Raw genomic sequence first — 27,360 nt, 5'->3', positions numbered from 1 at the left:
TTTTTTCATGGTTTGTCATGATTTTTAGTGAAATAACTGTGTCTGTTTCATATACACTTCATTGTTTCTTTTGTTTTAAAGGTATTCCTGTATATCCTTTTACTTCTCCAAATCCAAGAGATGCTATGGCTGGTGACATAATCGGCAAGTTCTTGGTGGTTTTTTTTCCCCCCTTTTCACTGTTTTTCCTTGTGTCGCTATTTTTCACTGTTTCGGGGGTGCCTGCTCTTTCATGGAGATTTATGTAGTAGCTTTGCCAGTGTTGGTATTTATCTTTCAGAGAGCCTTTGTTCTTGCCAGAAGTTCATCATATTGTCTTGTTCGTATTGAACAGTTTAGTAGGCTAGTTTCAGAAAGAGTTATGGATCGAAACAAGTTTAACCAGCCTCCGGCAGACATCTGCAGAAGAGGCTGACCATCTTGTTTGGTGCTCTTACAAACAGATCCATCAAGACTTTCTGACACGTACAACTTGTCAGCTGCTTTGCAGTGTAAATCTCTTTCTAAAGGCTAACTGGCCTCTGCTTGTGGACTGTCCTCTTGCACCTGGCAAATTGTACATTGCCCTTGGCAGTGAAGAACTTTGATTTCTAAGAGAGTTACATATTTCTTATTTAGCCCACTGCAAAGGTGCCTGAAATCCATACAATGATTCCCTCAGTGGGCTTATATTTTTTGGTATATATTACTATACTGCAGAACGGAGACATCATCACAGCTAGCACTTAATCACATACATACTTGTAATGCATTTCAGGATTAATAACTTGAAAAAACCTTGAAACCTTTTTCATATTCCAAAATCAACATTTTCCCCCTTTATTTCTATTAGCTTTAATAGAACAGGAGTTTATGTTTGCGAATGAAAAACTGTTTTCTTCTGTGAATGTTGCAGACACTTAGATATAAGCAGACAGTACAAATCCATGTATGTATTAACAAGTCCCAATAGTTTTCTTGAATGCGTCTGCAGTTGCCATCACAGCCCACAAAGCCTCAGTCTCCTGTACCACTTATGTCCTTCGTACAGCATCCAAAATAATTGCCCTGGTAGGCCTCTGCGTATGCTCTGTCACATATCCCTTTATCTCATATATTTTTCAAAGGAAGAAGAAAGAAAACTCTGAAGAAAAATGAATAAATAGAAACAGGAGAAGAAATAGATCTTGAAAATAGATCTTGAGCTATTTACATTTTCAACGAGTAGCATCTGAGTCTGAAGGCATAAGAAAGGCAGCTGCCTCTAAGTAGAAGCTTCTGTGTCTGTAGAAGTTGTAAATTTATGCTGGCAGACTATGCATGATTACGGATGATTTTTTTTTTAATGACATTTGCATGTAAGGGTCATACAAATAGTTTTCTTGGTTCAAGAGTAATAATTACTAAGCACTGATCCATTTTTCTGTGCAAAAATGCAAGGAGTTGCATGATTTTATGCACTAACTTTGTTCCTTTCTTTCTTTTCCTTTCCTGTTGTAACTAGAAGGTGGCTGCAAACCAGGGTATTTTGGCCCCCAGTGTCTGCGTAAGTGCCGTAGTTTCTTTGATGCTTGGAGCCTGCACTCTGGTATAAATGCCAGCCTTCGGCTTCCAAGTGAAATAGGAACATTAAGATCGTAACGCCGTGAATGTTTTCTTTACAAATGTGCTCTTCAGCATGCCAGTGCCACGGGGCAGGAGTGCTGGGCGGTGACTGCAATGGAAATACCGGACAGTGCAGATGTCGAACTGGATTTCAGGGGTTTTCCTGTGATACCTGCGCAGTTGGGTATTTTCATTACCCCTTCTGCCAGGGTAAGCCAAAACATTCCCTTTCAGCAAGCATATCCAAAATACAGACTCAATTTTTATACTGAGGGAATTTCAATCCTTTTTGCCACAAATATGTGTTCATAAGAGGCGCTCCCAAAACTCACAGAAGTCAAAGAAGAAGAAAAATGTGATGAGGGGGGATTTCTATCTAAAAATGTCACTGTTTCATTGATCATTGTCTACTGTGTGATGCATCTTTCAGGCTCCAGTTTGAGGTTGGATTTAGTAACGATGAAATTTGGAATACCCATGGGAACCTTTCTGTTACTTACCCTTGTTTTTTAAAAAACTTATCTGTGTTTGAGTTTGCAACCTCACTTTGATGCATCAAGCTACCCTTTCTAACCAATATTAGAAAACTTACTTGTTTTAAGCTTTATTAACCATCTCTGTACTGTGTTTTTAGGCATTCTATTAACCCTTCCTACCTGAGATTGTAAATCCAAACCATAAATTGTTCCATTTTAGCCTTAAAAAGGATGGAATTACTTTCAATAGTGGGCATACCACTTGGTATCAATAAAACAGACTCTGAGCGGGGACAGGCTAAGTGTAGTGCTGCAACACTGGTATTGAATGCAGTAGTTAATGTGAGCCAGATTCTTTTGCTCTTTGATTAATGTCTCCCTTGATACTGAATTATTACTGATGTGGGCAATTAATAAAAGCTGTTATGAATCAAAATAAATTTGATGGGAAGATTTTGGTCCTGTTGAGCTTCAGGGAGTGGCACTTTTTTAATTTTTTTTTTTTTATTTAAAGAAAGGTAAAAGAAGAGAGCTTATGCAGAGGCTGCCTCTGAAATGTCTCTTCTCATTTGCAGTGTGCGAATGTAACTTGGCGGGTACCCAGCCCGAAGTCTGTGATTTTCTCGGGAGATGTCTTTGTCGCTCAGGGGTGGCTGGACTTCAGTGTGACGGCTGTCAGCCTGGCCACCACTCGTTCCCTGCCTGTCAAGGTAAGGCTGCCAATCGCATGTACAGCATCAAACAAACCCCTGAACAGGCAGACAGGACTGCTTTTCAGGTACCGTTTTTGCAGTGGTTGAAGCAATGTTCACAGCAGTAAAATAGCAAGGGACTCTTTTTCTCTACAGTGAAGTCCTGGTAGATTCTCATTCTCCAAGCGCTAATTCCAGGCATGGTTCCGCAGTAGGGAAGAATTATATAGTCTGTTTTCTCACAGGCTTTTTTCTTGCATGGCCTGACAGTTTGATATAGCCTCAGTAAGCACAGCTGTCTTACTAATAACCAAAGTATTTGAAAGCTGTTTTCACATGGAGACCTACAGCAACAGAGCATGCTTGACTGCTAAGGAACTGGCATAGTAAAAAAACACCAGCAGAGCTGTGAAGCGCTAATCTGCTTTTGCAGAGGGTCTTTGTTTGGTACCTTGCAAAATGTGTGTTCTGTAAATCTGAAAATGAGAAGCTCCCATTCTGCCCTTCACAGAGGTTTCTCACTCATTTTAAGATCATACGACAGGCACCAAGCCAAACTATTCACCTAATCATGAAACATGAATGATCTCCATAGGGTTCCACCAGTGTACCTGCCACCAAGGACTATCCTACTTTTTATGAGAGAGGAAAATTGATGAAGTATAACCTGGAATATCATAATGGGTCTGTGTGCATATGATGAATCCATCAAGTCCTACCTGGCCCCTAGGTTTCATCTGTCTTTGCAGTGAGTGAGAGAGAGGCTCTTGATCCTTAGTGAATTTTACGTTGAGAAAGAATATAGGATATTGCTGAGTTCTGGTATGTACTTTCTTGTACAGCTTAACAGGAGTTATATGGAACATTATGATATACTTTCTTCTCATTATTTTTGGTTGTTGGCTATAGCAGTCTTCTTTCTTTTGTCTTACGTACTTGTTTATGTCCTATGAATAGACAGCAGAATTCTTTATGCCCTTGCAAAGATATATAATGTTGTGTCAGCAAACATAATGGGCGGAAGAAATACCACATGACTGTGTCTTTATGGTCTGGAGTAGATTAACATTTTTTAATGAAAAACATAAAATCAGGGTTCTGTGTTGGTACATGCTGTTCAGTGGTTTTAAAAAAACACTTTTTTTTTTCTTAGAACTGAATCAGGTAGCAATCTTAAAGCAAATCAAACCCATATTGAATACGTCTGAACTTTTAACACCAAAAGCTGGAAAGAGACATAAAAGCTTAAAAGAACATGCAAAAAAACAAATTGTGAAAGACAGATAAAAATAGTTGAAAACACAGACTCAAAACTGCTGCAGTTCACAGCTTGTTCTGTTAAAATAAGCTGCCATGGGTTTAAATTTAAACTAATGAAGCATGCTGCAAACTGTGGTGGAAGGTGGGCAGCCCAGACTGCTATTCCTGTTTGGAGTTGTCATCTTCAGCAGGGAGGAAGATCTATAACTTTTTGGCTCCTGCGGCTAAAACTGATCTCTCTGGTCTTGCCTTGTTGAACTCAATAGAAGCTTTATTCAATAGGAGTGATATAAAAATAAAGCCTTTAAATTATTCAGTGTTATCAAAATGAGGAGAGAATGCAACATAACGTTCAGCTTGGCGTGGACTCTAGTGTATGTGATGCTTTTGGAAGCATCAGTATTTGTATTTCTCTTACACTAACTTCCTAGCAAGCCCTGCGTCCTTCCAGGCGTCTTTGAAGTAAAGGCAGCAAAGTCAGATGTCCTTGGCTGCAGCAGAAAGAGGAACCGAAAGGAGGAACCAGGAACATGAACACAGAACAGAAAGCCGGTGTTTGTTTTCTGTTTCTGTCAGTCAGCCATTTCTGTCAGTCATAAAAGCCAAATGATAGAAGCAACACTTCAGCTTGTACCTGGGCAGCTGGGATTCCCAGATGAGTTCCCGTTCACGTACTTGTAAAGTGTGGGTCTGTGTAATGTCCAGCATCATTTCAATAAAATAGCACATCTTATCTGTGATAGAGCTATTAGCCTAAAATAGTGGTAATGCCAAGAGAGGCACCCATCCAGCTAGTTGTTACAGTCTGACAACGTGCCTTCTGTATTAGACGCAGATTCCTGCAATGCACTGCTTGCTATCTTCTAGAATTAAGTTGTTGGCAGTTTTTACCTTGTGCATCATTTATTTGTGCATCATGAACCTGTGCTTGTGCATCATTAACTGCTTGACTAATAAGCTTCTTGTTAGCCATTAGACCTAGCCTAGCTTTGTGGATGCTGTTTCTCAGAGGTTTTTTTTTTTAAAGATGTTAAGTACTTCTCTCCTGTGCCTTTCTTTTCATTGTAAGGTGGATTTCTGTCCTTTATGCATGTGTTTTGCAAGGCGTCAAACTAAATCTCTAAACTGTACATTATAGAATTTCAGTAAGAACCTGGTTATCAATGGTTGAGGCGGCAATTATATTATAAGCATCTATTTCAGGATATTTATTTTTGGTGGTAAAATTACAGTTTGTCTGGATTCCTCATGATTACTTTACATTCAAAAGCGACTTTTTTTTTTTTTTTTTTGCAGACTCTGGTTTAAATAACTACTGGTTTAGACATGTATCTGTTAGGATAGTTATTATTTTTTTTCTCTGTGCAGAATGTAACTGTGATGCTGTTGGCTCAGTGGAGAATACATGTGGTCCTAGAGGTCAGTGTCCATGCCGTAGTAACTACGCTGGACTTAGATGTGACCAGTGCGCTCCAGGTTATTACAGCTATCCCAGCTGCTTGCGTGAGTAAAAGCCTTTCTTCCTTTTACTGGAGTTACCTGTGTAACTATGATAGTTTTGTTCCATGCAAAGCTGGCAACAAAACCACTGAAGGTCCAGCCAGCGGCCAGGCTTCCTGGCAGGCATGCACTCTAGTAGTCCTCCCTGGCACATCATCACTGTTCCTGTGCTAGTTTGATTTGTTCCTGTGTTAGTTTGATTAATGTGAGCATGGCAGTGTTTGGCCCTGGTACAGCTGTATGTCTCTTGTAAAATATGAAATCTAAAGCTTAGGCTGGGCCATGGGCACGTACCTTTATGAGTTCTGGCTCACTCAACTTACAGAACATAAGCTGTGTTTCAACTGGTTTGGGCTTCTAATATTTCATACACCGTCTTGTAAACTTTTAGGTTTATTAGTATGTGCTCTTGACATGTGCCAGTATTGCACCATAAATCCTAATCTAGAAGGACTTGTCTCTGCAAATCATCCATCATATCAACATTTTTTCCTGCCCACGTAGATCAATTGATCAGGCCCAGAATGTTTTTATAGGTTTTTCACATCAAGCAGAGGGAACCCTGGAGGCTCTGTCATTAGAATCATGAAGCTACTTGATCATCATGAATAGGACTTCTATTTTCTAGAAATCAAAAGATTATTAGTGCTAAAGAAGCAATGCATCCTCAGAATTCTGCTGTTACTAATCACCACAACCACAGCAAAAAATAATCTGACAGGTTTGTTCTCTCTCTTTAGGAGACTGGCTACTACATTACTAAAATAGTAGTCATTAACCATTTCACCCTTAGACTCTATCAGAGCAAAGATTAGTCCCCTGGCTGTAGCACCATTGTTCCTTTTTGTGACATTATTCTTATTTACCATGTGTGTATAAATCATTGCAAAACTGAGGCCTTACATAGGAATCTGAAACAGTAAGACTGTTGCATGGTGGATTTTAAAGCTTGCTTCTGGCCTCCTCTGCCCTCAGATCTAAAGGTGTGATGGGCATACAATTTTATATTCTGTGTTTCACCATCATATTTTTAAGTGCAGGTCTAATTGCAGAATTTGCCCTGTGCTTTCTGTAACCATAAGAAGATCAAGAAAGCAGAAAGGCAAAACCAAGTCTGCTCATAGGATGGGACAAAGAAGTTGAAGAAGAGAAGTTTATTATGGTTTCAGATAATCCTACCTGTTTCTGTCAAGAATAGAGGAAGAAAACAATGCCAAGACAGTACAGGTCACCTCAAACTCCTAGGTTCCAAGCAGGGGTGAGGACCCTATGAGTTATGGGAGGACCTTGTGAGCTATTAATTGCACAGAAAAATGAAAAGCATTCTAGACAAATAGTACTCAAACCTCTACAGTACTAAAGTTTTGGGAAGTTATTGCTTGATACCTACAGGGTGAACCCTATCACCACTGTCAGTGTTTGTTGTTGTGCAGCTTGTCAGTGGTCTCCTGACGGTTCCCAGCACAGCACATGTGAGCCTGCCTCGGGGCAGTGTGAGTGTCAAATGGGCATCACGGGGCTACGGTGCAACAGATGCCTTTCTGCAGCTGACAGTTTCCCCTACCGCAAAGGTAGCAGTTCTGAGGGAAAATCCTCCATTCTGATTCAGATTGCCCCTAGTTTTATTGCAACGTTCTCCAGGGCAGTCTGCTGGGTGCAAAGTTTTATAGAAACCTCCTGAAGCATGGGGAGGGAGGGACATACCAGGAGCACATATTAGATGAGCTTATTTGTCATTCTGTGTGTTATCTCATGAAGTGAACTATAAGATTAAAACCTTTATTAGATGATGGCACAGGAACTTTGAAGAAAATGTCTCTCAGTTCTGTAGGTTAGTGCTGTATTTTTCCAAGTGACTAATTTGTATACCAAATCAAATAGTCTAAACCAAACTAAATACACATTTGAAAAATCATTATTAAAGGCTTCTGCTTGTCTTGCAGTTTAAAGTATTTGAGTCCCTCCAAGGTAACTGTATTAAAAAGCTCTTTCAAACTCACATCTGCTACATTGCACTTCTGCACTACTACATTCCACAGCTCTGTTTTCAAAAGATCTTTCAATGTGTTTGTTTTTTAATTTCGTAAAGGTGTCAACAGTGAATGTGACCCTTCAGGTAGTGTTGATTCTCATTCCGTAAGTATTCTACCATTGAAGCTAACAGTACATGTTAATAATTCATGTGCCTTTCCTGAACTTCCTCACTTCATTGCTCAAGTCCTGAAGCCTGCTCTTAGACTGTGAATACTGTGTTCAGTTTTGGGCCCCTCACTACAAGAAGGACGTTGAGGTGCTGGAGTGTGTCCAGAGAAGGGTGACGAAGCTGGTGAGAGGTCTGGAGCACAAGTCTTATGAGGAGCGGCTGAGGGAGCTGGGGTTGTTCAGTCTGGAGAAGAGGAGGCTGAGGGGAGACCTTATCGCTCTCTACAACTACCTGAAAGGGGGTTGCAGAGAGGTGGGTGTTGGTCTCTTCTCCCAAGTGATAGGACAAGAGGAAATGGCTTCAAGTTGTGCCAGGGGAGGTTCAGGCTGAATATTAGGAAAAATTTCTTTACCGAGAGAGTGGTGAAACACTGAAATAAGCCGCCCAGGGAGGTGGTTGAGTCACCATCCCTGGAGGTGTTCAAGGAACGTGTGGATGAGGCATTGTGGGACATGGTTTAATGGGCATGGTGGTGTTAGTTGATGGTTGGACTTGATGATCTTACAGGTCTTTTCCAACCTTAGTGATTCTGTGGTTCTGAGCTTATTTGCAGAGTAAGAGTAGAAATAAACTTTGTGTTTTGTTCTTTGATCATACCAGTGCAATTGGTTGTTGAGGGTGGGGGTTTTTTATCTTTTATATATGGAATATGCATACTGTTTATTCTTCTTGGTATGCTAGAACACTAATATATGAATGCAGATATGCACGTAAGCCTACGCATGTCTGAAAGACCACCTGGTTCTGGGTTGCACCAGTCCATTTCAGCATCAAATTATTCTTGAAAAAATTATTATCTCTTTGTAACTGTTGCTATTCCACTATTACTGTTATTAATACAGTGATGGTTATTAGTAGTAGCATATTACCAGAAATCACAGTCATTGCTAAATGTTTAGCAAAGAAGACCTAGAGGGTAAGTCTGACCGATGCAAGAGGTATCTATGTAGGCTCATGTATACAGCTCTGTGTGTCTTCCACCAATAAAGGAAGGAGTAAATATGAAAATTAATGATTACTTTTAAGGAAATTTGTTTTTTAAACTTTTTGAAAAACAATTAATACTTTAGAGCAGTTCAAATAAGGCTATAAAAGGATTGGAAAGTGCATCCCTTGGGACATTTAGAATAAATTAGATACGGCAAAAATACGCAGCATGGAACAATCTTGTGCTGATAGTATAAGACAGAAAAATCTAAGTAGTCTGAATCAGCTTCAGTTTCCATGCATGTGTAAAAGTCAGTAAACTGCCCAAGTTGTTAATAATATTAGGTTTTTCTTAGTACTAAAGAGCAATATGTTTTTTATGAAACAGATGAACCCCTATTAACTCCTTTCTGTTATTAGGGCTATTGCCAATGTCTTCAGCACGTTGAAGGTCCTACCTGCAGTAAATGCAAACCATTGTACTGGAACCTGGCCAAAGAAAACCCTGAGGGATGTACAGGTACGGTTTCATGACATATTTCTTTGGCTTATGAAATGCGTTATATTCTTTTGAAAGTCATCTTTATTCGCTGTCACCATCATTGGTGCTCGGTGACTTTCACAACTTCTGATAGCATGTTTTTCATGCTACTTAATTGTAACACCAAATTACCTATGATACCAGCAGTAACTTTTAGAAATTAGAGCATAATTTGATGAGTGTTTGCTAGTGCTGGACCAAGGTGTGCCCTGAGTTACAATGATGTGTACTTCCTAATGGCCCTATGGCAGTTTTACTGGAGTGAGATGGGATTTCTGCCCTTAACGCTAAAACCAGAACTTGGCTCATTGTTTTGAGTAAAAGGTGCTTTTTCATTTATTATCATCTCCTAGCTTGCCGAATAGTGAAAAGCCTTCTTGTGGCCTCAGGGTGTGACAAATCCGTTATGGTTTATGTCTAGATAATACCGATCTGTTTCCAATTTTCAATGTTTGCTAACGGCGAGTATGTGTTTTTCAGGCATATAACAATGATTTTAAAGATTAAAAAGGATAAAGATAAAAAAATCTGTAAAGACTTCTTTCTCGCTGACTATTTCCTTTCCAACAGGTTCCACTACAACAGCCACCTAGATAGGTTAAGTAGCCTTAGAGCCGATACCAATATCATCACATCTTTGACTCTGTATTTCTAAATACTATACAGTCTAAACATCTCCTCAAAGATTAATTACTGTACCTTTCATGTAATTAATCTTCTCTGCCTTCAGTCACAGAGTCAATACTGGGTTTCACCAAACCTCTAGGTCAGCATATTTGCTTCATTTATATTTCATATGGAGAGCTGAACTGGTCCCAAAGTAGCACTGCAGAATAGAAGGTGCCAGTCAGGCTGGAAGACACTGTTTTGCATCAGTTGTCTGAATGTTTCTAAGAAAGAAAACAATTGTAAATCCAAACTCAGGACTGTTTTTGTTAAACACAAGTTAGAACACTTTAAAACACACCAGTAAATCTCACATACACAGAAGTCCTCATTCTTTCTCCTTTGCTTTTTCTTCTCACGTTGTGCCAGTATCCATCTGCTATTCTGAACTTTCTGGAGTAAAATCCACCTTGTGGCATTGTGACTCAAAATTACAGATTCAGGGTGGTGGGTTTTTTCCTGCAAAGTGTTTTGGAAAGACGAAATGCAGATTGTCTTTTTTTCATGTGTGCAGCATGCCAGTGTGACGTGAGTGGAACACTAAGTGGAATTGGAGAATGTCAGCAGGTAAAGTGAAATTAAAAGAAAGACATCAATTAAATTGATTTTTGTAAAGACAAATTGTTGTAACATTTGATAAAGTAGAAATCTTAGTACTGATTATTGCTTTTGCACATAAAGTGGCTGGTTTTATACAGCAAAGAAGCAGTTTATACGGAAGGGATACATCCTAGGGATGGATGAAAGTTCTGAAAATTTTTCATTATCTTGAGTTTATTTATTTTCTAGTCTATTCATTGAAGACGATAAATGACAGAAGTTATGTCCAGATAATATTTTTTGTTGAGATTAGAATGTTTTTGCTCTTTAGAATTAGAGGGAATTCAAAGTATTGAAAGATTAAAGTTCTGAAAAAGGTGCTGAAACATTTATTATTAAATTGTTTTCTTCACAGGAAAATGGGCGGTGTTACTGCAAATCCAACGTTTGTGGAGATTCCTGTGACACTTGTGAAGCTGGTTATTATGCTCTCGAAAACAAGAATTATTTTGGCTGCCAAGGTAAAATTAATAAAGGATATATCTAGTAGCATATTTGCACTTAGCACAAAAGTCTTTAGAATTACTTAGGTTGTATTTATAACATGTGGATTTGTTGAATCACTCATGTGCACAGCATTTTGGACTATTGCTTATAATTGCTTGTAACCTGTGTAACTCCTCCTTTGCCTTCCAAAGGGAAAAGGAACAAGGCAAATGTTACCACTGTGGTTCCCAGCCCTTCTGTGGCTCGCTCATGTGAGGACATGTGTTCCTCTTTGAGTTCATGGTCCTTCACCTCGTCTTCCTCCGTGCCTCATTTACCACTACCTGTCTGAGGCTTCTCTGTCAAAGCCCACAGTGAGATCGCACGAGGCGCTGCTGAAGGTGTTACCTTATCAAATAAGATAACTGACAGTCATCCCTTCTCTCACTCTTTCTCCTGAGTTGTGGGGCCAGGGATGGTTGGTTTTCCTGCAAGTGTTACCTGTAAGAGTGGTAGCTCTCTGTTCCGCTTAGTGGTTTTCCAAGGTCTGCTGCTGCAATAAAAACTTAAAATGTTACAACAGCTACTAGCTTGATTTTTTTTGCAGGTATATTTGTGTACTGCTTTAGCCCGGCGCTCAATGTGTTTTGAAGCAGAGCCAGATGTAGCTGTGGAGAAAGTGGTCCTTCTTCTGAAGGATACTCTCTCTGCCATGTGCTTTGAGTGATGTAGGGCTACTTCAACAGTTCCCTCCTTGTCCCCACACTGCAGATTTCGGTTTGTTAAAATTATTGAAAGCACTTTCACTGACTTCAGTGTCCTTTACACCTGTCCAGGGGTGATGCAAGGCATTTGTTTTTAAAGCATTGAAGTACTGGTAACAATCTTTTCATACGTGCAAAGTTAAAAATAACAGTTACTGTATCAAACAAAGCTTTCATGCCTAATGTGCAAACCAAGGAGCTAATGAAAGGGATCTGGTTTCATAAAGGTGTCAAATATTTTAATTATCCTTGATTTCAGTGAAATTACAGGTGCTTAACACGTCTTAGAAAACAGAATGCATATGCTATTTTATAAACACATATGTTCTTGTTCTGTGCAATTTTTATAAGAGAAATTAAATGTTGGCATACCAGGCTCTGAAAAATTAATATCTTACGCTTTTTGTACCTTAGGATTTGTGGGGTTTTTTAAAATAAAATATTCATCCTGGTATTGCTGTAGAAATTCTGACTTTGATTTTGAAAACATTTGAATGGCTGTTCTGCAAAACTGTAATCCAGCATTTAGTAAATGTGGCATGGCTTATTACTTGTGATTTTTTAAAAAAGTGGCTTTTGTCACGTTACAAGGAGAAGAAAAAGGAAACAACCACAAACATGGGAAGCCAGAAATAATGGCAGCCTATGCAAGTGTGTTAACATGTGTTTGAAAGAGTCTGAGGGAGGGGGAGTCTGAAAGGCTCAGGAAGGAGGAAATTAGTTGACAATGGCATTTAATTAGCGGAAGCAAGGTGTGTTTTCTGATAACTTTTATCACTTTTTTTCTGATGGGCTATTTGGCTTCTGCTCTTTGCCTGACAGGCTGCTGGTGCGATGTCGGAGGATCCCTCAGCACAGTGTGTGCTGAGCCCTCGGGTGGCTGCCAGTGCAGGGCACACGTCGTGGGGATGGCCTGTCAGGAGTGAGTCTGGCTGTAGCTCCTGATAGCTCGTGCTTCAGCATAATTCTTTTGAAAGAGCCCACCAGTCCCTTGCTATCCTTTCACGTGAGATTCTGGATTTGTTGATAAACAAAAATGTTGGTAAATTGTGGTATTAGTTACTGATACTTGTTTTGCCTGGCAGTTTTCTTCTGTTACTTTACTAAGATTTTTTGACTTGTTTCCTTAAATAACCAATACCTGTTGTGCAATAATATTGCATATGTATCTATATATCTATCAAGAGTTATATAGGAAAATGTATGTAAGTTGTAAAAGCTTCTGGAAAGAGAATTCTCATTACATGCACCTTATCAGCTGTCTTGAATATATTAGCTGCTATCAGGATTCCTCAGTCATCAGTAGGTCACCTCCCTTCCGCTGCCGTATGCTCTTAGATGTAGACCATACAGCAACTGGTAATTCTTTGTTGTTTTTTCTCCTTGAAAGGCCTGCAAAAAACTATTTTTTCCCTGATCTGCACCACATGAAGTTTGAGGTTGAAGATGGTACTACTGTCAAGGGAAGGGAAATTCGGTTTGGCTATGATCCTCAAGAATTTCCTAGCTTCAGTTGGAGAGGATATGTCCAGATGTCCTCTATACAAGTAAGCTGGTATTTCACTCCAGGCCTTGGGGTGAAAACATAAGTGAATGGTATGTATGTCTCTGTATTACTGCTATGTGTGTGTAAGGTCATGGAGAAACCAGAAGAAAGGACAGGATCTCACTTATCCGAACCCTTTGGCACTGTATCGCTGTTTGGGTTAGTGGGTGTTGGTATTATTGTTAGTTGGTCATTGCTTGTGCCAAATATGTGTTCTTCAGAAATGTTCTTTGAGGGTTTTTTTGTGAGCAATATGCATTTTGCAATAGGTGTAAAGAAAAGAACTAATAGCTTTAAAATCTAAAATACTAAGTAAGTGTAGAAATTCTTGTCATGCCAAGTACAGTGGAAACGGCAAAAGATTGATGCTTGGCTAAATAATTTGAATTACACAATTCCTTGGCAGTCTGTGTCCATAAGATTTCCAGGTACTGTCACAGTGCTGTCACTGAAGTCTTTTTACACTTGCAACTTACATTGGGCGAAGAAGAGAAAGGCGCTAACTTTTATTAGGAATGACACCTTCACATTACAGCAAACAGCAGAATGTTTGATTCAGTAAAAGAAGCTGTGAGCAGGAGCATATTGGCAATGTTTATTTTAGTCTCATGACAGTCTACAAATAAACTAAACAACAGCAGAGAGAATAAGTAAATCACAGGAAGAAAGTCACCGTAATTTAATTGTGTGAGAAGGGACCTGTCTGACTTTGGACTGAACTGCTGAGCAAGTGAACCAGGATTTTAAAACAGTAGATTTGAGCAATAAATGGGATTTGCTTACTCTTCTGAAAAGTAGTACTCTGGTATAGTTGTGTCCAGCCTCCGTAAGTTGTCCGAGGACTAATGAATCAGTATAGACTGAGACAGGAGCACATAACCATTGCACAAGCATAGTGATTTCCTTTCTGTTCTTAATTTTTCATTCTTTCCTCTTTGTTCTTTTAGCTCATATTAGTTGGATCTTCAGAATTACTCCACATTCACAAATGAAGGCAACTCTCCAGTAGCTGTGATTTCTTAACTTCTGCTTTCTAACTCAGCTGTTTTTTGCATTTCATATCCAGTGGCATTTTGTAAAGAGGTAGTGAAAAGGCTTAGTCTCTAATCTTGCTAAAAGTGTGCATTATTTTGCTTATCTGGATAAAGCTTTTCACTCATGTAAGTAATTGCCAGCTCCAGGCCCTCCTTAGTTAGATCCTTGCATAACTGAGACAGATAGTCTCACGTTCTTCATTTCAAGGAACTTTCCTAATTGTGACATAGCGTTTCTGTGTCTTGCAGGACCTTGAAGTAATCCTCCTGACATTTATTTTGTAGAAGACTAATAGTGTTACCATATCTACCACACAAAAAGCTAATGTAACAACTTTTTGTGAAAAGAAACTATTTCAATACAATTAAAAATTTTCAAGGTGAAATAAATAAGCTGTGTGTGACCTCAGTGGAGGTCACTGGTGCCCTGTCATGCTGCTGACATGGGTGTCTCATTATAGACTGAGAAGCTGACAGTCAGGCTCAGATTTTAAAGCAGTGGCCAGAGTTGCCTAAGTTTGTGGCAGAGCTCAAAGAATAATTTCTCCCCACTCCCTGCCTTTACTTGAAGCCAGGGACCAAGATCTCTTCCTCCCTCATTCCTCACATAGCTCTTCTTTCTCTCCCTTCACTGTGTCTTCTAGATTTTCCATAAAAGCTTAGAAACCATTTTGATAAATCTCCTGAATCATGTTTCTTTATTTCTTTTACCTTTTCTTTTTTGTTTGTATCTATTTTTCAAGTGTTCCCTCAGTGCCTGTCTTATCCATGTAGCATCCTTCAGAAGTCGTCCTTCTCCATTTAAAACAACACTTGTAAAACCTTCCCCTACTTGTCTGTATTTTCCATTCTGGTCCACTGCCCTTCTGCAATCACCTAGATTTTAGCTATCTAGTCTCTGTAGATCCCTCAGCCCTGCCATCTGTTGTATGTCTATCTTTGCTTTCTGCTTTGCACTTCTATCAAGAAGGTGGAGGTCTCTGGGATGATGATGACAGAGTTGAGGAATATACATTCAGAGCAGCATATGAGAGCTGGCAATCTTGCATTTATTGTAGCTTTTAGGAGTAAGAGAAAATTAGGTTTTGTGCTCCATTCTCAAATGTATGGAACAGAGAAACCTGTATGCATTTGGACCACAGTGGTGGGGAGGTCACCATACCACAAGCATCTTGGAAAGGGACAGCGAGTGGATTGTGATGGGTGAACTGGTGAGAGTTGGATTATGAGGGAAGCTTTAGGATTTAGGATGGAAAGAAGGAAGCCAAACCCCTGAGGTTGCAGCAATCCTATTTTTTCCTAATCCACCACCAACCTCTGAACATGTCTCTGCTAGTTCTGTTACTCCGCAAACTAAATAATGGGGGCCATGTGAGTGCAGCCTCCTGTGGGCTCTAGAACTGCGTGGCTCCAGAGGTGTCAGTTCAGCCCCAGGGCAAACAGGGTCATGCATGGTATCACATCTCTAAGAAACTGAGGGGGCTGGTGGAGGAGCAGAAGAAGTTTCAGCAATGGTCTGAGACGTCTGCATGCTGTGAAGTGTTGTGTGTGATCTCAGACTGGGATCAATGATTCTGGCCTGTTGCTTGGGAAGCCAGGAATATGGACAGCCCTTGTACAATATGCCTCCTTTATGGCACGGGAGAGGAGAATAACAGTAAAATACTGTCCGTGTATCAAGGTGCATTATCAACAAACAGATTAGTTCAGCCATTCTGTGTCTTTCTGGATAAGCTATTATTCAACAAGAGTTTTATTTCACAGGAGGTTTTGTTCTATATTCTTTTGTAAGCTGTCCAAGCCTTTCTTTTCTGTCATGGAGTTTGTCTTTGCCAAATGTTTTTTCTTTCTCTGGGTGCTACTAACAAATAATATACTTTCCTTTCCTCCTTTTTCCCTTTCTTTCTATTTTTCCCAGCCAGAGGTGGTTGTGCCTATCACTGTGGCTTCCCCTAAGCTCTTCCACCTAGTCCTCCGGTATGTCAGCCTGGGCTCAAAAAGCTCTAAAGGGAAGATCTCAGTTGCTGAGGGAAAACATTTTGGCACTAATTATACTTGTAAGTGAATTAATTTTCTCACTAGGCTTGCCTGTCTTCCTCTGTCGTACACCAGGATTGCCATTCCAGTATATGCTTCTCTGCATGTGCGTTTTTCTTGTAGGGCTTTAGTATGGTGCTTGCATGGCTTCTAACTGTTCCTCAATTCAGCACTTTATGGCTGTTTTTGTTTATTAACTTCCATTTTTCAGAATGAAGTGAGGATAACTTTGAATGTGGAAAAATCAAACCTCTACTTATTTCGCATTATCCTGAGGTATATTAACCCTGGAGGTGAAACATTATCTGGTCGCATATCTGCTTGTCAATCTCAGCCTGAAACAGGTAGGTGCAACTAAACGGCGCAACAAATCAGATGAATGTTAGATCAGAGGAGTCTTTTCAAGGTGTACCTAAGTCAAATTTGTAACGTTGCTTAAAATGCATCACTTTTAACAGTGTTAGTACTTTTGTGCTTTTCCTAATATATTTTGCCATGTAATTGATGTGGCTGTGCTTGCATGAAACCCCTGCTTACAGTAATAATCAACATTTGTTTTTTCAAAGGTCTGCCAAACTCGGTACTTTCAGTTCTGCACTTGGAAGCTCTGAACTGTGTGTTTTATGAAGCTTTTAAAGAAGGGATAGCAGCACTTATTTTGGTTTAGTTGCCTTTAATATTTCAGTGTAAAGGTAGCTTCTGCCTTCATTCCATGAATAACATTTATTTAATGATGAGTCCAATCTACCAAGTTAGCTCTGATTACAGAACCTCAAGAGCATGCCATGCCTTTTGGGCCCTGATAAAAGATAAGTACTCCATATCCTTTGAATGGTAGAGGTATACCAAGACTGTATGTAAAATTATCTCTTATTAAGCCTAACTTCAGCATAGTGATGGGAGCTAGTGGAGTTTAGTCATAGATCCTTTTAGGAATTCAGAGGAGAAAAACATGAAGACTTCACAGATACCACTTAGCAGAGTGGCAGCAGTCTGTGGTCATGTCTGGCTTATATTGCCTGGGAGGCAGGGAACCAGCTTTTGTCTGTGTCCAGGGGCTTCAAAGAGGAAACCTTTAATATTCATGACAATTGATCCTCACAACTTCTCTTTGATAAAGCATACCACAGCTATGTTTCTGATGTACATCATCTCTGCCCAGAAGTTACCTTCAGTTACTATCTGTAACTAAACATTTTAGATGCGACTGAGAATTGCAGAATCATAGAATCACTACGGTTGGAAAAGACCTGTAAGATCATCAAGTCCAACCATCAACCCAACACCACCATGCCTGCTAAACCATGTCCTGCAATGCCACGTCCATACGTTCCTTGAACACCTCCAGGGATGGTGACTCCACCACCTCCCTGGGTAGCCTGTTCTAATGCTTCACCACTCTCTCAGTAAAGAAATTTTTCCTAATATGCAGCCTGAACCTCCCCTGGCACAACTTGAGGCCATTTCTTCCTGTCCTATCACTTGTCACTTGGGAGAAGAGACCAACACCCACCTCTCTGCAACCCCCTTTCAGGTAGTTGTAGAGAACGATAAGGTCTCCCCTCAGCCTCCTCTTCTCCAGGCTAAACAACCCCAGCTCTCTCAACTGCTCCTCATAAGACTTGTGCTCCAGACCCCTCACCAGCTTTGTCGCCCTTCTCTGGACACACTCCAGCACCTCAATGTCCTTCTTGTAGTGAGGGGCCCAAAACTGAACACAGTATTCGAGGTGCGGCCTCACCAGCACCGAGTATAGGGGCACGATCACCTCCCTACTCCTGCTGGCCACACCATTTCTGATACAGGCCAGGATGCCGTTGGCCTTCTTGGCCACCTGGGCACACTGCTGGCTCATCTTCAGCCGGCTGTCAACCAGCACCCCCACGTCCTTTTCCGCCAGGGAGCTTTCCAGCCACTCTTCCCCAAGCCTGTAGTGTTACACGGGGTTGTTGTGACCCAAGTGCAGGACCCGGCATTTGGCCTTGTTGAACCTCATCCAATTGGCCTGGGCCCATCGATCCAGCCTGTCCAGATCCCTCTGCAGAGCCTTCCTACCCTCAAGAAGGTCAACACTCCCACCCAACTTGGTGTCATCTGCAAACTTGCTGAGGGAGCACTCAATCCCCTCATCCAGATCACTGATAAAGATATTAAACAAGACCAGCCGCAATACTGAGCCCTGGGGAACACTTGTGATGGGCCACCAACTGGATTTAACTCCATTCACGACAACTCTCTGGGCTCAGCTGTCCAGCCATTTTTCTGAAATGTTTGGCTGAAAGTCGCATGAGAACAGGCCTTGTGTCAGGTGAACATATTGTGAGTCAGGGCAGAGACAGGTTGAACGGAAAATAACGGAAGGGGAAAGTGAAGGAGTGCGCATTTCAGAATACTGCAAAACTGGCCATTACAGGGGCAGAGCTCTGCTTTTCTGAACCAATTTGCGCAAGACTAATAAAAACAAAGACAACAACCACTGAATAGCTCTGTAGCTTATTGTGTGTGGTCAAATGCACTGTTAATACCTATTGATATAGAAAAGCATTGATCAGCTCCTGCTAGACCAAGTTTAATGGATTAAATCATCAGTCCAGTGCACTAACCAAGTAGAGACTTTTTACACAGTCACTTATTTTTTTACTTGATTTTTTTTTTCCTTGCAGGGGCTGCTCAGAGCAAAGAGTTTGTCTTCCCACCCAGCAAGGAGCCAGCTTTTGTCACAATCCCAGGAAAAAGCTCTACAGAGCCTTTCTCACTGGTTCCAGGCACATGGACTGTCAGTATAATGGCAGAGGAAGTCCTCTTGGTAAGAAAACAATTGAGGAAAACAAGTGCTTGAAGGCTGTCATGATAGTATTGCTCTGGAGTTACTTGCCAGAAGAACCCTGCAAGCAACTAAAAATTCAGCACTAGTGAAAAGAGTACAGCAGCAGAATATCATTATGAAAATTTACAGTTCTGCCTCTTCTTTCTTTCTTTTTCTTCTCTGACTTTCACCTGCTCTAATTTTTCTTGTGCTTACAGACTTTGTCTATCCAGAATCTGTACCTTCAAAGGATAAAGTAATATTAACATACAGCACAATTGGTTGAGCATAGATGCTCACAGAAATTCATAATTCTTACATATCAGATGTCATATCTAAAAGTTGGCTCAGCCACAGATGACCAAGGCCTTAGTTTCTTGACAAAGATTCTTCAGAGAAGTGTTGTAAGATGGGCTGAATGATTAGCAGGTCATATTCTAAATGTTTTTGTCCTCCCATCATTACTCTCCTTTCACTCGCTGAAAAATTGAAAAATTTTCTGACAGCAGTTCTGAGAAATTGCTATAAGAAGACAAACTGTTTGAGGTGATCATTTATGAAAAAGCTTAAACATGTATGATCACAAAGACAGCATACTGAATTTCATACATATATTGTATAGGGTTAACAAGTAGCCGGTGTCTTTAGTCTTAAAGCCTGCGGCTCTGTTAGATTTATGGAATACCACATAAAATGTTACTAAATAGCTTGCAAACATATTTCTTGCTCAAAGTGACAGTACTTATTATGCCTGGTTTTTTATACTAGTACCTTTGAAAAGGAATTTATTAATGATCTTAGCCCAGCACGTTCTCACAATAATAGTTTTTATAAATAAGCTGTAATACGTTAATTTAAGTAGGCAAGGTAGAACAAAAATATACCAGCTTTTGAAGCACAGCTTAATAGATTACATGGAATATTTTTATAAAGTCACCTGGTATACATGAATCTCCCTTGTGGAGTCACACACAGTTGAGTTGTGTGCATGTGGATTGCACTCATGGGTGAAAACAGCACCCAGCTGGCTGTGTGTTACCAAGTCATGGGGAGGCTCCTTTATGAGCACTGTCTTGTACAACATGTCATGGGAGAGTGGCTTCAGAGTTTCCCTACTGACAGGTCAGCTACCTTCGTCCCATCTCTGTGAAGGTATAAATAGGGAGACGCATTCTGATGTTATTCGCCCATGTAACAACAACAAAAAAATCCACATCTTGCAGATGTCCTCTGTAAAAATTATTTATGTGGTTGGTTTTGTTCATTGCTACATTGTGAAACTCTAGAGGTGTTCCTTTTGTAATTTTCTGCATGGTCTTGCATTTGTTGTATTCTTTGTTCTTAGGATTATATGGTGCTGTTACCTAGTGATTACTACGAAGCATCCATCTTGCAGATACAAGTTACAGAGCCTTGCACCTATTCAGGACGTTCTTCAACAGAGCAGTCAGTATATATGCCACAGAATAAACCATTGCCTTGGATTGTTTTATTATTATCCTGCTGCACTTGAAAGCAATAACAATCCTGTGTTTTATTTTTTTGTGTAAGCTGCTTGCTCTATCAGCATTTGCCATTGGACAGATTTTCCTGTGTCCTTGGTTCAGAGGCAGCGTATTTCAGACATGGGGGAGGATACAGAAGAATACCTGTGCGACAGCCAACTCCTGATCAACCAGTGATGTCCCATATCAGTGGAAGAGAGGTCAGATTCCTGCTGGCTAATTGCAATCCCATCTCCACTGTTGACTATAAACCTACTGGACTAAAACTGTTGCGGATTTACAACTCAGGATCCCTAAAACAGACTCTGTGTTAAGTTCTGCATTTTATATGGAACTCTGTAAATAGATCAGTGTAGGCAGATTTATAACTGGCAAGAGTGGACATTTCAATCTGACAAAAGTATTTTATTGAATAAAAATCCCTCTGCTTTAGGCTTTCTGCCTTGTTCACCGTACTGTTTAACTTCAGCAGAGATGGCATAATTGTTTATCACCCGAAATGGTGTACATACATGACTCAGAATTAATCTTTTTTTTTTCTTAAATAGCTATACTTACATAAAAATTTGCTTTACTGAAAAACAAGTAGAAGCAATTATGCCACTGCTGCAGGTCCATTGAAAGAGAAACATGTTTTGTGAAATGAAAAGTTTTACTAGAAGCGTGTTTGGTAAAAATAAGGTATTTTATCAAGCACTTGATAATTACACGTGAAATGATTATGTCCTCTGTTACTGTGCTTGGATATTGCTTTTAAAAATAGCAAGTGCAACAAGAATACTTACATGCCACAGGCCCTGGTGCTTCATCACTGATGCAAGTGGAAAACTTGACTAGTATGAATAATTGCAGTGAAGTCAAGAGGGCTGTTGACGGAATTATTTACGTGTTTATGTGTTCATAGCCTAAGGAAATATTGAGAAGAAACAGTTTAAATTTGAAAATAATTATATAGCCAACTGTAGCAAAAACCTCTATAACCACAGCACTTTCTATGCAACTACTTCAAAGTATTTTGTATCAAATATTGTGTTAACCAATTTGTGCAGATAAACTAAAAAAAAAACCTTGATGCTTCAGAACGTGGCATTGGCTGTTTGCTGGAGAATATGCTTTCACTCTTTGTAGGGAATCAATACACAGCTCTGCTGTAGTAGGAATTGTGTTCCTGGAAATATTTTTGTCAGTGGAGAAGTAGACTCAGTTTTCATATGTTGTTAAAGATGGCTTAGAGATGACAGTGACAATTTTTTAGTATCTTTAAAGTTTCCTCACTGGTACTTTCTACTGGGGAGAGGAGAAATAATAATATACTCATTTCCTAGGCTTATTTTACAGCCTTCCTAGAACTGTTATAATGGCAGCTGTCTCTTGAACTTGGCTGACTCTTATTAGTGGACAAAGTGATATTTATAAGCATTGCTTCCATTCTGCTGGATGTCTTTTGCTGAGACATTACAGGATTGGCCCTGGACTAATGCAGACCAGTTGGCTTGCAGGGCAGGAAAAGGGAGCTTCCTACAAGAAAAGGAGTGAAAAATCTAACGGCTTTTTTCTTTTTCAATGATCTTGACCTAGGTCAATTTACAGATGATCATAAATGTTCCTCAAGTCGGTCGCTATGTTCTGGTTTTTGAATATGCCAATGAAGAGGATCGGTTATACACTGTCGGGGTAATAATGCATAGCCCTGGACCTGTCACTGAAGGCAGAGTGAGAATATACAGTTGTAAATACAGGTAAGAATTTCTGAAGTAATCAGTAAATGATTAAATAAGAATTTGGGATATAATTATACTTTTTATATATTGGAATCCATTTTACTATGTAGATAATTTGAATTTTAGGGTGATTTAAAAGCAAGTACGTGATTCTATGGGTATTGCACAGATTTTTCACTCTCTGTGCAATCAGCTCATTAAATATTGCTACTGCTTCAGTGAACTGTTTTCCTATACAAAGGGTTACTTTTTTATATACATTCATAAATCCTTATAAATTATTATTCTCCGAGTCCAGTGGAAGAGCATCACTGTTGGCTGCAGATGCCTGCACTGTTTTTATTTAGTTAAAAGCGTGTCCATGGGCTTTGGCTATAAAAAATGCAGGAGCCAGTTTTACAAGAGTATTCCCACTGTTTCTAGCAAGATCTGCTGAGGCAGAAGTATAAAGGTCTCTGAAATTCTGAGTGTAGCCATCCTCTGGCTGTTAGGCTATAGGCAAGGTCTTCAGCTGAATGCTTCTTTACCCGTGTAGACTACTGAGGTTACTGCAGATATTTCTGCACAAGAGATTTTGTCTGTCCTGACCGAGATTGTCTTTAACACTTGAGGATTTCAGTTTATGACTCAAATTAGGATTGTGATCCTGCAGATGTTTGCACCCTTGGGAGAGCCTACCCAGTGCCAGGGGACTACAGACATGCATCCATTTTTCCTGTGAGCCAAGTGTTTGGCAGATTTGAGGCTTAGGGATATTCAGGATGAAATTGCCCAGTAAGAAAAAAAATTTTCATCAGCATGTTTGTGATACAGAGCAGAGCTATGTGAAGCAGTGACCTTGTCAGGTTATTACTGGCGAAAGCTCTTATTTTAGACTGTTTTTTGGGACACTTTGAGCCCCAAACAACTTGCTATACATCTTCCATTTTATTGCTTTTTCCTTCCCAAACACATTTTATGGGCTAATTTTGAACATACTTGTTTGTTCATATAATACATTAAGAACTCACTCATGAAAATACAAGGAAAGCCCTTGCTGTTTTAGTGTAGTAATGTAGTAAATCCCTTCTGCGGCCATTCTGCAGAAGCTAATGGTCACATTGCAAGTAAGTTGCTGTGTCATCTTTCCTAAGCAGGAAGTTACAAGTCTCTTCTGTTAAAAAATAAATCAATAAATGACATAGTGAGGCACATGCAGATAAAAGTAACTTGTAGAATCAGGAATATATTGTGCCAGGCCTTCTTAACAGCTCTATGAGCTTGATTAGTCCCAATAAAACATTGTAAGAGAATAAAACATTGCAAGCTTCCAGTGAATCACAAATAAGGGACCTATATTTCTCCGGTCTTAAATGTCCTTAGCCCTGAGCTCACCTTATTTCTGAGCTGTGCTCTAAACAAGAGTGAAAATTCCACGTTCTCTGGTTCATAGAGGAGAAATAGAGAAGCAGTTGTATGGTGGTTACAGCATCTCACCCATGGCATGCTGGCTGGACTAGATGAGCAGAAGTGCACAAGAAAGAAAATAAATTAGAGCCTTATATGACTTCTCCTTAGCAAAAGGGAACTGTCGCTACTTTTGTCAAGTTGCAGGGGTCATGCTCCCTGAACAAGGCAGAGTTCGAAGGCTTTTGCAAGACTCTTCCTCTTAGTATGTATTTGTCTGTACCGAAGATGCGCAACCAGTCGAAGGTAGTCAGTAAGAGGTAAACCTACATTTTTTCACTTGTATTGAGGAGTATCTCAGTGTACAGAATAGCTTCCTAAAATCAAGACTTGCCCAGCTGCCATTGTGTGGGTGAGAGCTGCTGATCCACACCATCAACGGTGTGTGGCAGTAGTGGAAAGCAGCAGCTGCTGTGTGCTGGCACCTCGAGGAATACGGCCCAGGCACAGAATATTAGTAACGTGCCATGTTACATAGCTTGGAAACCTCTGCAGATAGCATTTATGCCTGTCTGTCTGTTCACATCCTACTTAAAGTAGTAGCTCAAATGGAGATCTGAGCTGAGGTCTGTAGGTTTGGGCTCTGGACAGGTCAACCCACAAAGGACAAGCAGTATTTTGTATGTGGTATATCCTTTGTCTCCCTAGCGAGGATACTGCACATTCACCAGTGGCCAAAGGTAGTTGTTACTTATGATCAGCAGGACGGCTCTGCACCAGTGGTGAGGCTAGCCAAAACCTAGGCAGCTGAGATAGGCCATAGCCTAAACAACATGGCAATGCCAGCAGGCTCATTTTTAATCCTGCTTTCTGTCTCAGTTTTCTTTGTCGCAGCATTGTAGTTGACGATAGGAATCGCATTGCAGTCTATGACCTTCTAGCAGATACAAAGATACATCTTAAGGCATCATCAATTAATTTTCTTTTGGTAAGTTTCCATTGTCTTTTCTCTTTCATAATACTTGTTCCCTGAGGAGGTAAAGAGAGAACTTTTCTCTCTATGTTCACATGCTTTGTGGTAATGTGTGAAAGGATGTATATTAGATGCTTGAAGATGTTTCTTTGTATATACTCAGAGAATAGTGAGTCAAACTTGATTGGTTTCAAAGATAAACAGAAATTTGCCTTTCTTGGCGAGGGTTTTTCCGACTCTGTTGTGCTTTATTTCAGTTCCTCTCTCTTTTCTACATGTAAACTTTAAATGAAAAATCTGCTGGTAGCTTTTATACTTCATCATTATATTTCTTTTCCCTACCTTTCACTTTTTTTAAGTCCTCAAAATCCATATGGGATCTTCTTGGTCTCTTAGAAAATTTCAGGTAATAAATGCTTTTTAGAAATGATAGAACTTCTAAATACTTCGAGTAAAAAGCCTTCACTGCCCTCTTTTGGCCACACAAGGAATACGTTTTTCTGGAGCCTGAATTTTCTTCTGTGTTTTCCATTTTAGAAACACAAGGCGAGTTACACAGTTGGTTAAAATCTGAAGTTGACACCCAGCTATAAACACAGAGTAGTTTCGTGGAACTGTTAGGTTTAACAACTGATACATGCTTTCTTTTTTCATGAGGCAATGTGCAGTCTGAACAAATACCATTTAAACTGTCTGTTAGCTCCCTGCAGCAATTGCTGTGCTAACAAGATCCATATCCAAAAGGTGTGGATATTATTAGTCTGTATCTCCATGTGTGGAAGTCTCTTGTGCTAAGAATCTCTTTATTTTTATTTCTAAATTCTAGTTATCATTCTCTGAAAAACTTGTTGCAAGATAAATTTCAATATTCTCCTGAGATACAGGAAATATTTCCAAGACTGCCCTTTGCAAAACATAGGAAGAAGGAGGAAAAAAGAAGAGCTTCTGGTCTGTGGACACTAACCATGGAGTCAATGGCAGCAGCTTTGGAGTTAAAGACCCTCATGTGACTCCCTGTCATGTAGACCAGAGAGGCAACGGGAAACCACTCCCAACGCTGGGGTTCAGAAATTTGGTCTAAATAAAGGGGAAATGGGGTTCTTGAGGTCAGCTTTCAAGAGGGGCTCTTACAACTTGATAGTCTTTATCTCACGCTGATGCATATGAGCTGCCTAAACCCAGACCGTGTTTCGCATTAACTTTTTAGCCACTCATGAAGTGCAGTTCAGAGCTTCAGAGTCTACCCTTGTTCTGCTGCAATGGGCTGGAGTCCTGTACGTCATCACATGCAAGACAGGCACGATGTTTGCTGCCCAGGAAAGGGACTTCTAGCACTCTGCCTTCTAGCTTACAAAGGGTTTCTAGTCCCTGCTTGCTGCTGCTAAAACACAAGCTGAGCTCCCTTAGGACCTGCTTCTAAACTGAATCACTTTGCACATTAAAGAATTCTTCCTATGCAATTTTTATTTATGTTAATACATAGTACTAGTTATCTTCCTGCTTATCAGGCATTTTTAGCTCCTTTTCAAGTAGTTCATGCACAAGTTTTGTAACCTGCACTTCTGTGTTTTGTAAGTGCAGGTAGTATATTTTGTTAGTGCAAACTGTTGTGTCTACCCACAAGCCTTCCCTTATGTCCTTACCACCATGGTTACAGCAGGACTACCATAGCTTCATTTGCTCATGTCTAGTTTTAGTTAAAAAGAAAAATCATGTAAGGTCTCGTTGGCTTTTAAAAAGAGTTCTGAATCTATTGGGAGAAATCCTGGTGTAACTGAAACTTACTCCTATGGACTTTGTGCGAGCAAAGTGTTCATGCCTGCATTTCAGAAGGTCTATGAATTCCTCCAGGGTCCCAAAGTCTCTAACACCACAGATGAGAGCTTTCCCTCCCACCTCTGTACGCTCCTTGCCTAGCTTCTGACCCTGCGAGCTGGTCTTCTGTCATTGCCATTACTATACATATATTATGTTTTAATTTATTTAACTTCTCAGCAGCCAACTTTCCCCTGAGAAGAACATAAAAATGCTATTTAAATACTGAGGCATTCAGGTGCAAGCAGGTAAAGGGATCCAAAATCACGTGGGAAGTCTATGACAGAACATGGCTTTGGACTCAGGTCTCCCTATGCTAAAATTAGGCTCCATCCTTCCAGTTTCAGGCCTGGCCCTGTTATTTCCAATATTAATTACTAATTGTGCCTTGTTCTTACTTTTCAGCACAAGGTTTGTATTATATCAGCTGAAGAATTTTCTCCAGAATATGTGGATCCTAAAGTACAGTGCATAGCTGCTTACAGGAGTACCCGTGACAGAAGGTAACTTGCTTGGTTTTATCCCTTGTCTTTTCTGAAAAAGACCTTGAAAGGCAGACTAAATGGCAGTTTAAGTCTTTTGAATGAAGCTTTGCCCAGTGACTCATGGGTTGTTTGTAGGTCACTTTTGCAAAGTAGTATTTGTAAAAAAGCTGAAGTGTTAGTGTTAATCTAGACAGTTTTTGCCCAGGATGTTGTTAATACTGGCCTCTTCTTGTCCCATATGAACTACTGAGTGCTGATGCATTAGAAAACATTAATCTTTGACATGCCGTCCGGTATGATGGGTGTCCAAGCTGGAGAAACATTGCTACGTCTGTGGCAAGTGATGAATTATCAGGCTTGAAATACTATCTGGAGTTTCATTCTGCACGTTTCTGCTTCAGCTCTTCCAAAAT

General features: G+C 40.1%; 1 protein-coding gene across 1 annotated transcript in view; it reads left to right on the top strand.

Annotated features, from left to right (window-relative positions):
• The window catches only part of LAMA3 (laminin subunit alpha 3), a 124,733-nt gene that overhangs the window by 35,919 nt on the left and 61,454 nt on the right, over window positions 1–27,360 (top strand). Inside the window, exons 11-27 of the mRNA XM_059815873.1 lie at window positions 82–144; window positions 1,484–1,525; window positions 1,657–1,794; window positions 2,636–2,770; window positions 7,602–7,648; window positions 9,063–9,162; window positions 10,364–10,416; window positions 10,805–10,910; window positions 12,462–12,561; window positions 13,030–13,186; window positions 16,138–16,276; window positions 18,920–19,062; window positions 20,408–20,508; window positions 20,614–20,767; window positions 22,146–22,306; window positions 24,554–24,662; window positions 26,868–26,965. Of these exons, the coding sequence (XP_059671856.1) occupies window positions 82–144; window positions 1,484–1,525; window positions 1,657–1,794; window positions 2,636–2,770; window positions 7,602–7,648; window positions 9,063–9,162; window positions 10,364–10,416; window positions 10,805–10,910; window positions 12,462–12,561; window positions 13,030–13,186; window positions 16,138–16,276; window positions 18,920–19,062; window positions 20,408–20,508; window positions 20,614–20,767; window positions 22,146–22,306; window positions 24,554–24,662; window positions 26,868–26,965 (1,846 nt within the window). The remainder of the gene's footprint in view (window positions 1–81; window positions 145–1,483; window positions 1,526–1,656; window positions 1,795–2,635; window positions 2,771–7,601; window positions 7,649–9,062; window positions 9,163–10,363; window positions 10,417–10,804; window positions 10,911–12,461; window positions 12,562–13,029; window positions 13,187–16,137; window positions 16,277–18,919; window positions 19,063–20,407; window positions 20,509–20,613; window positions 20,768–22,145; window positions 22,307–24,553; window positions 24,663–26,867; window positions 26,966–27,360) is intronic.

This window comes from Gavia stellata, chromosome 3 (genome assembly GCF_030936135.1).
Source record: "Gavia stellata isolate bGavSte3 chromosome 3, bGavSte3.hap2, whole genome shotgun sequence".
Lineage (NCBI taxonomy): Eukaryota > Metazoa > Chordata > Aves > Gaviiformes > Gaviidae > Gavia > Gavia stellata.
The sequence above is the reverse complement of the archived record's forward strand: the minus strand, read 5'-3'. Positions and strand labels throughout refer to the sequence as shown.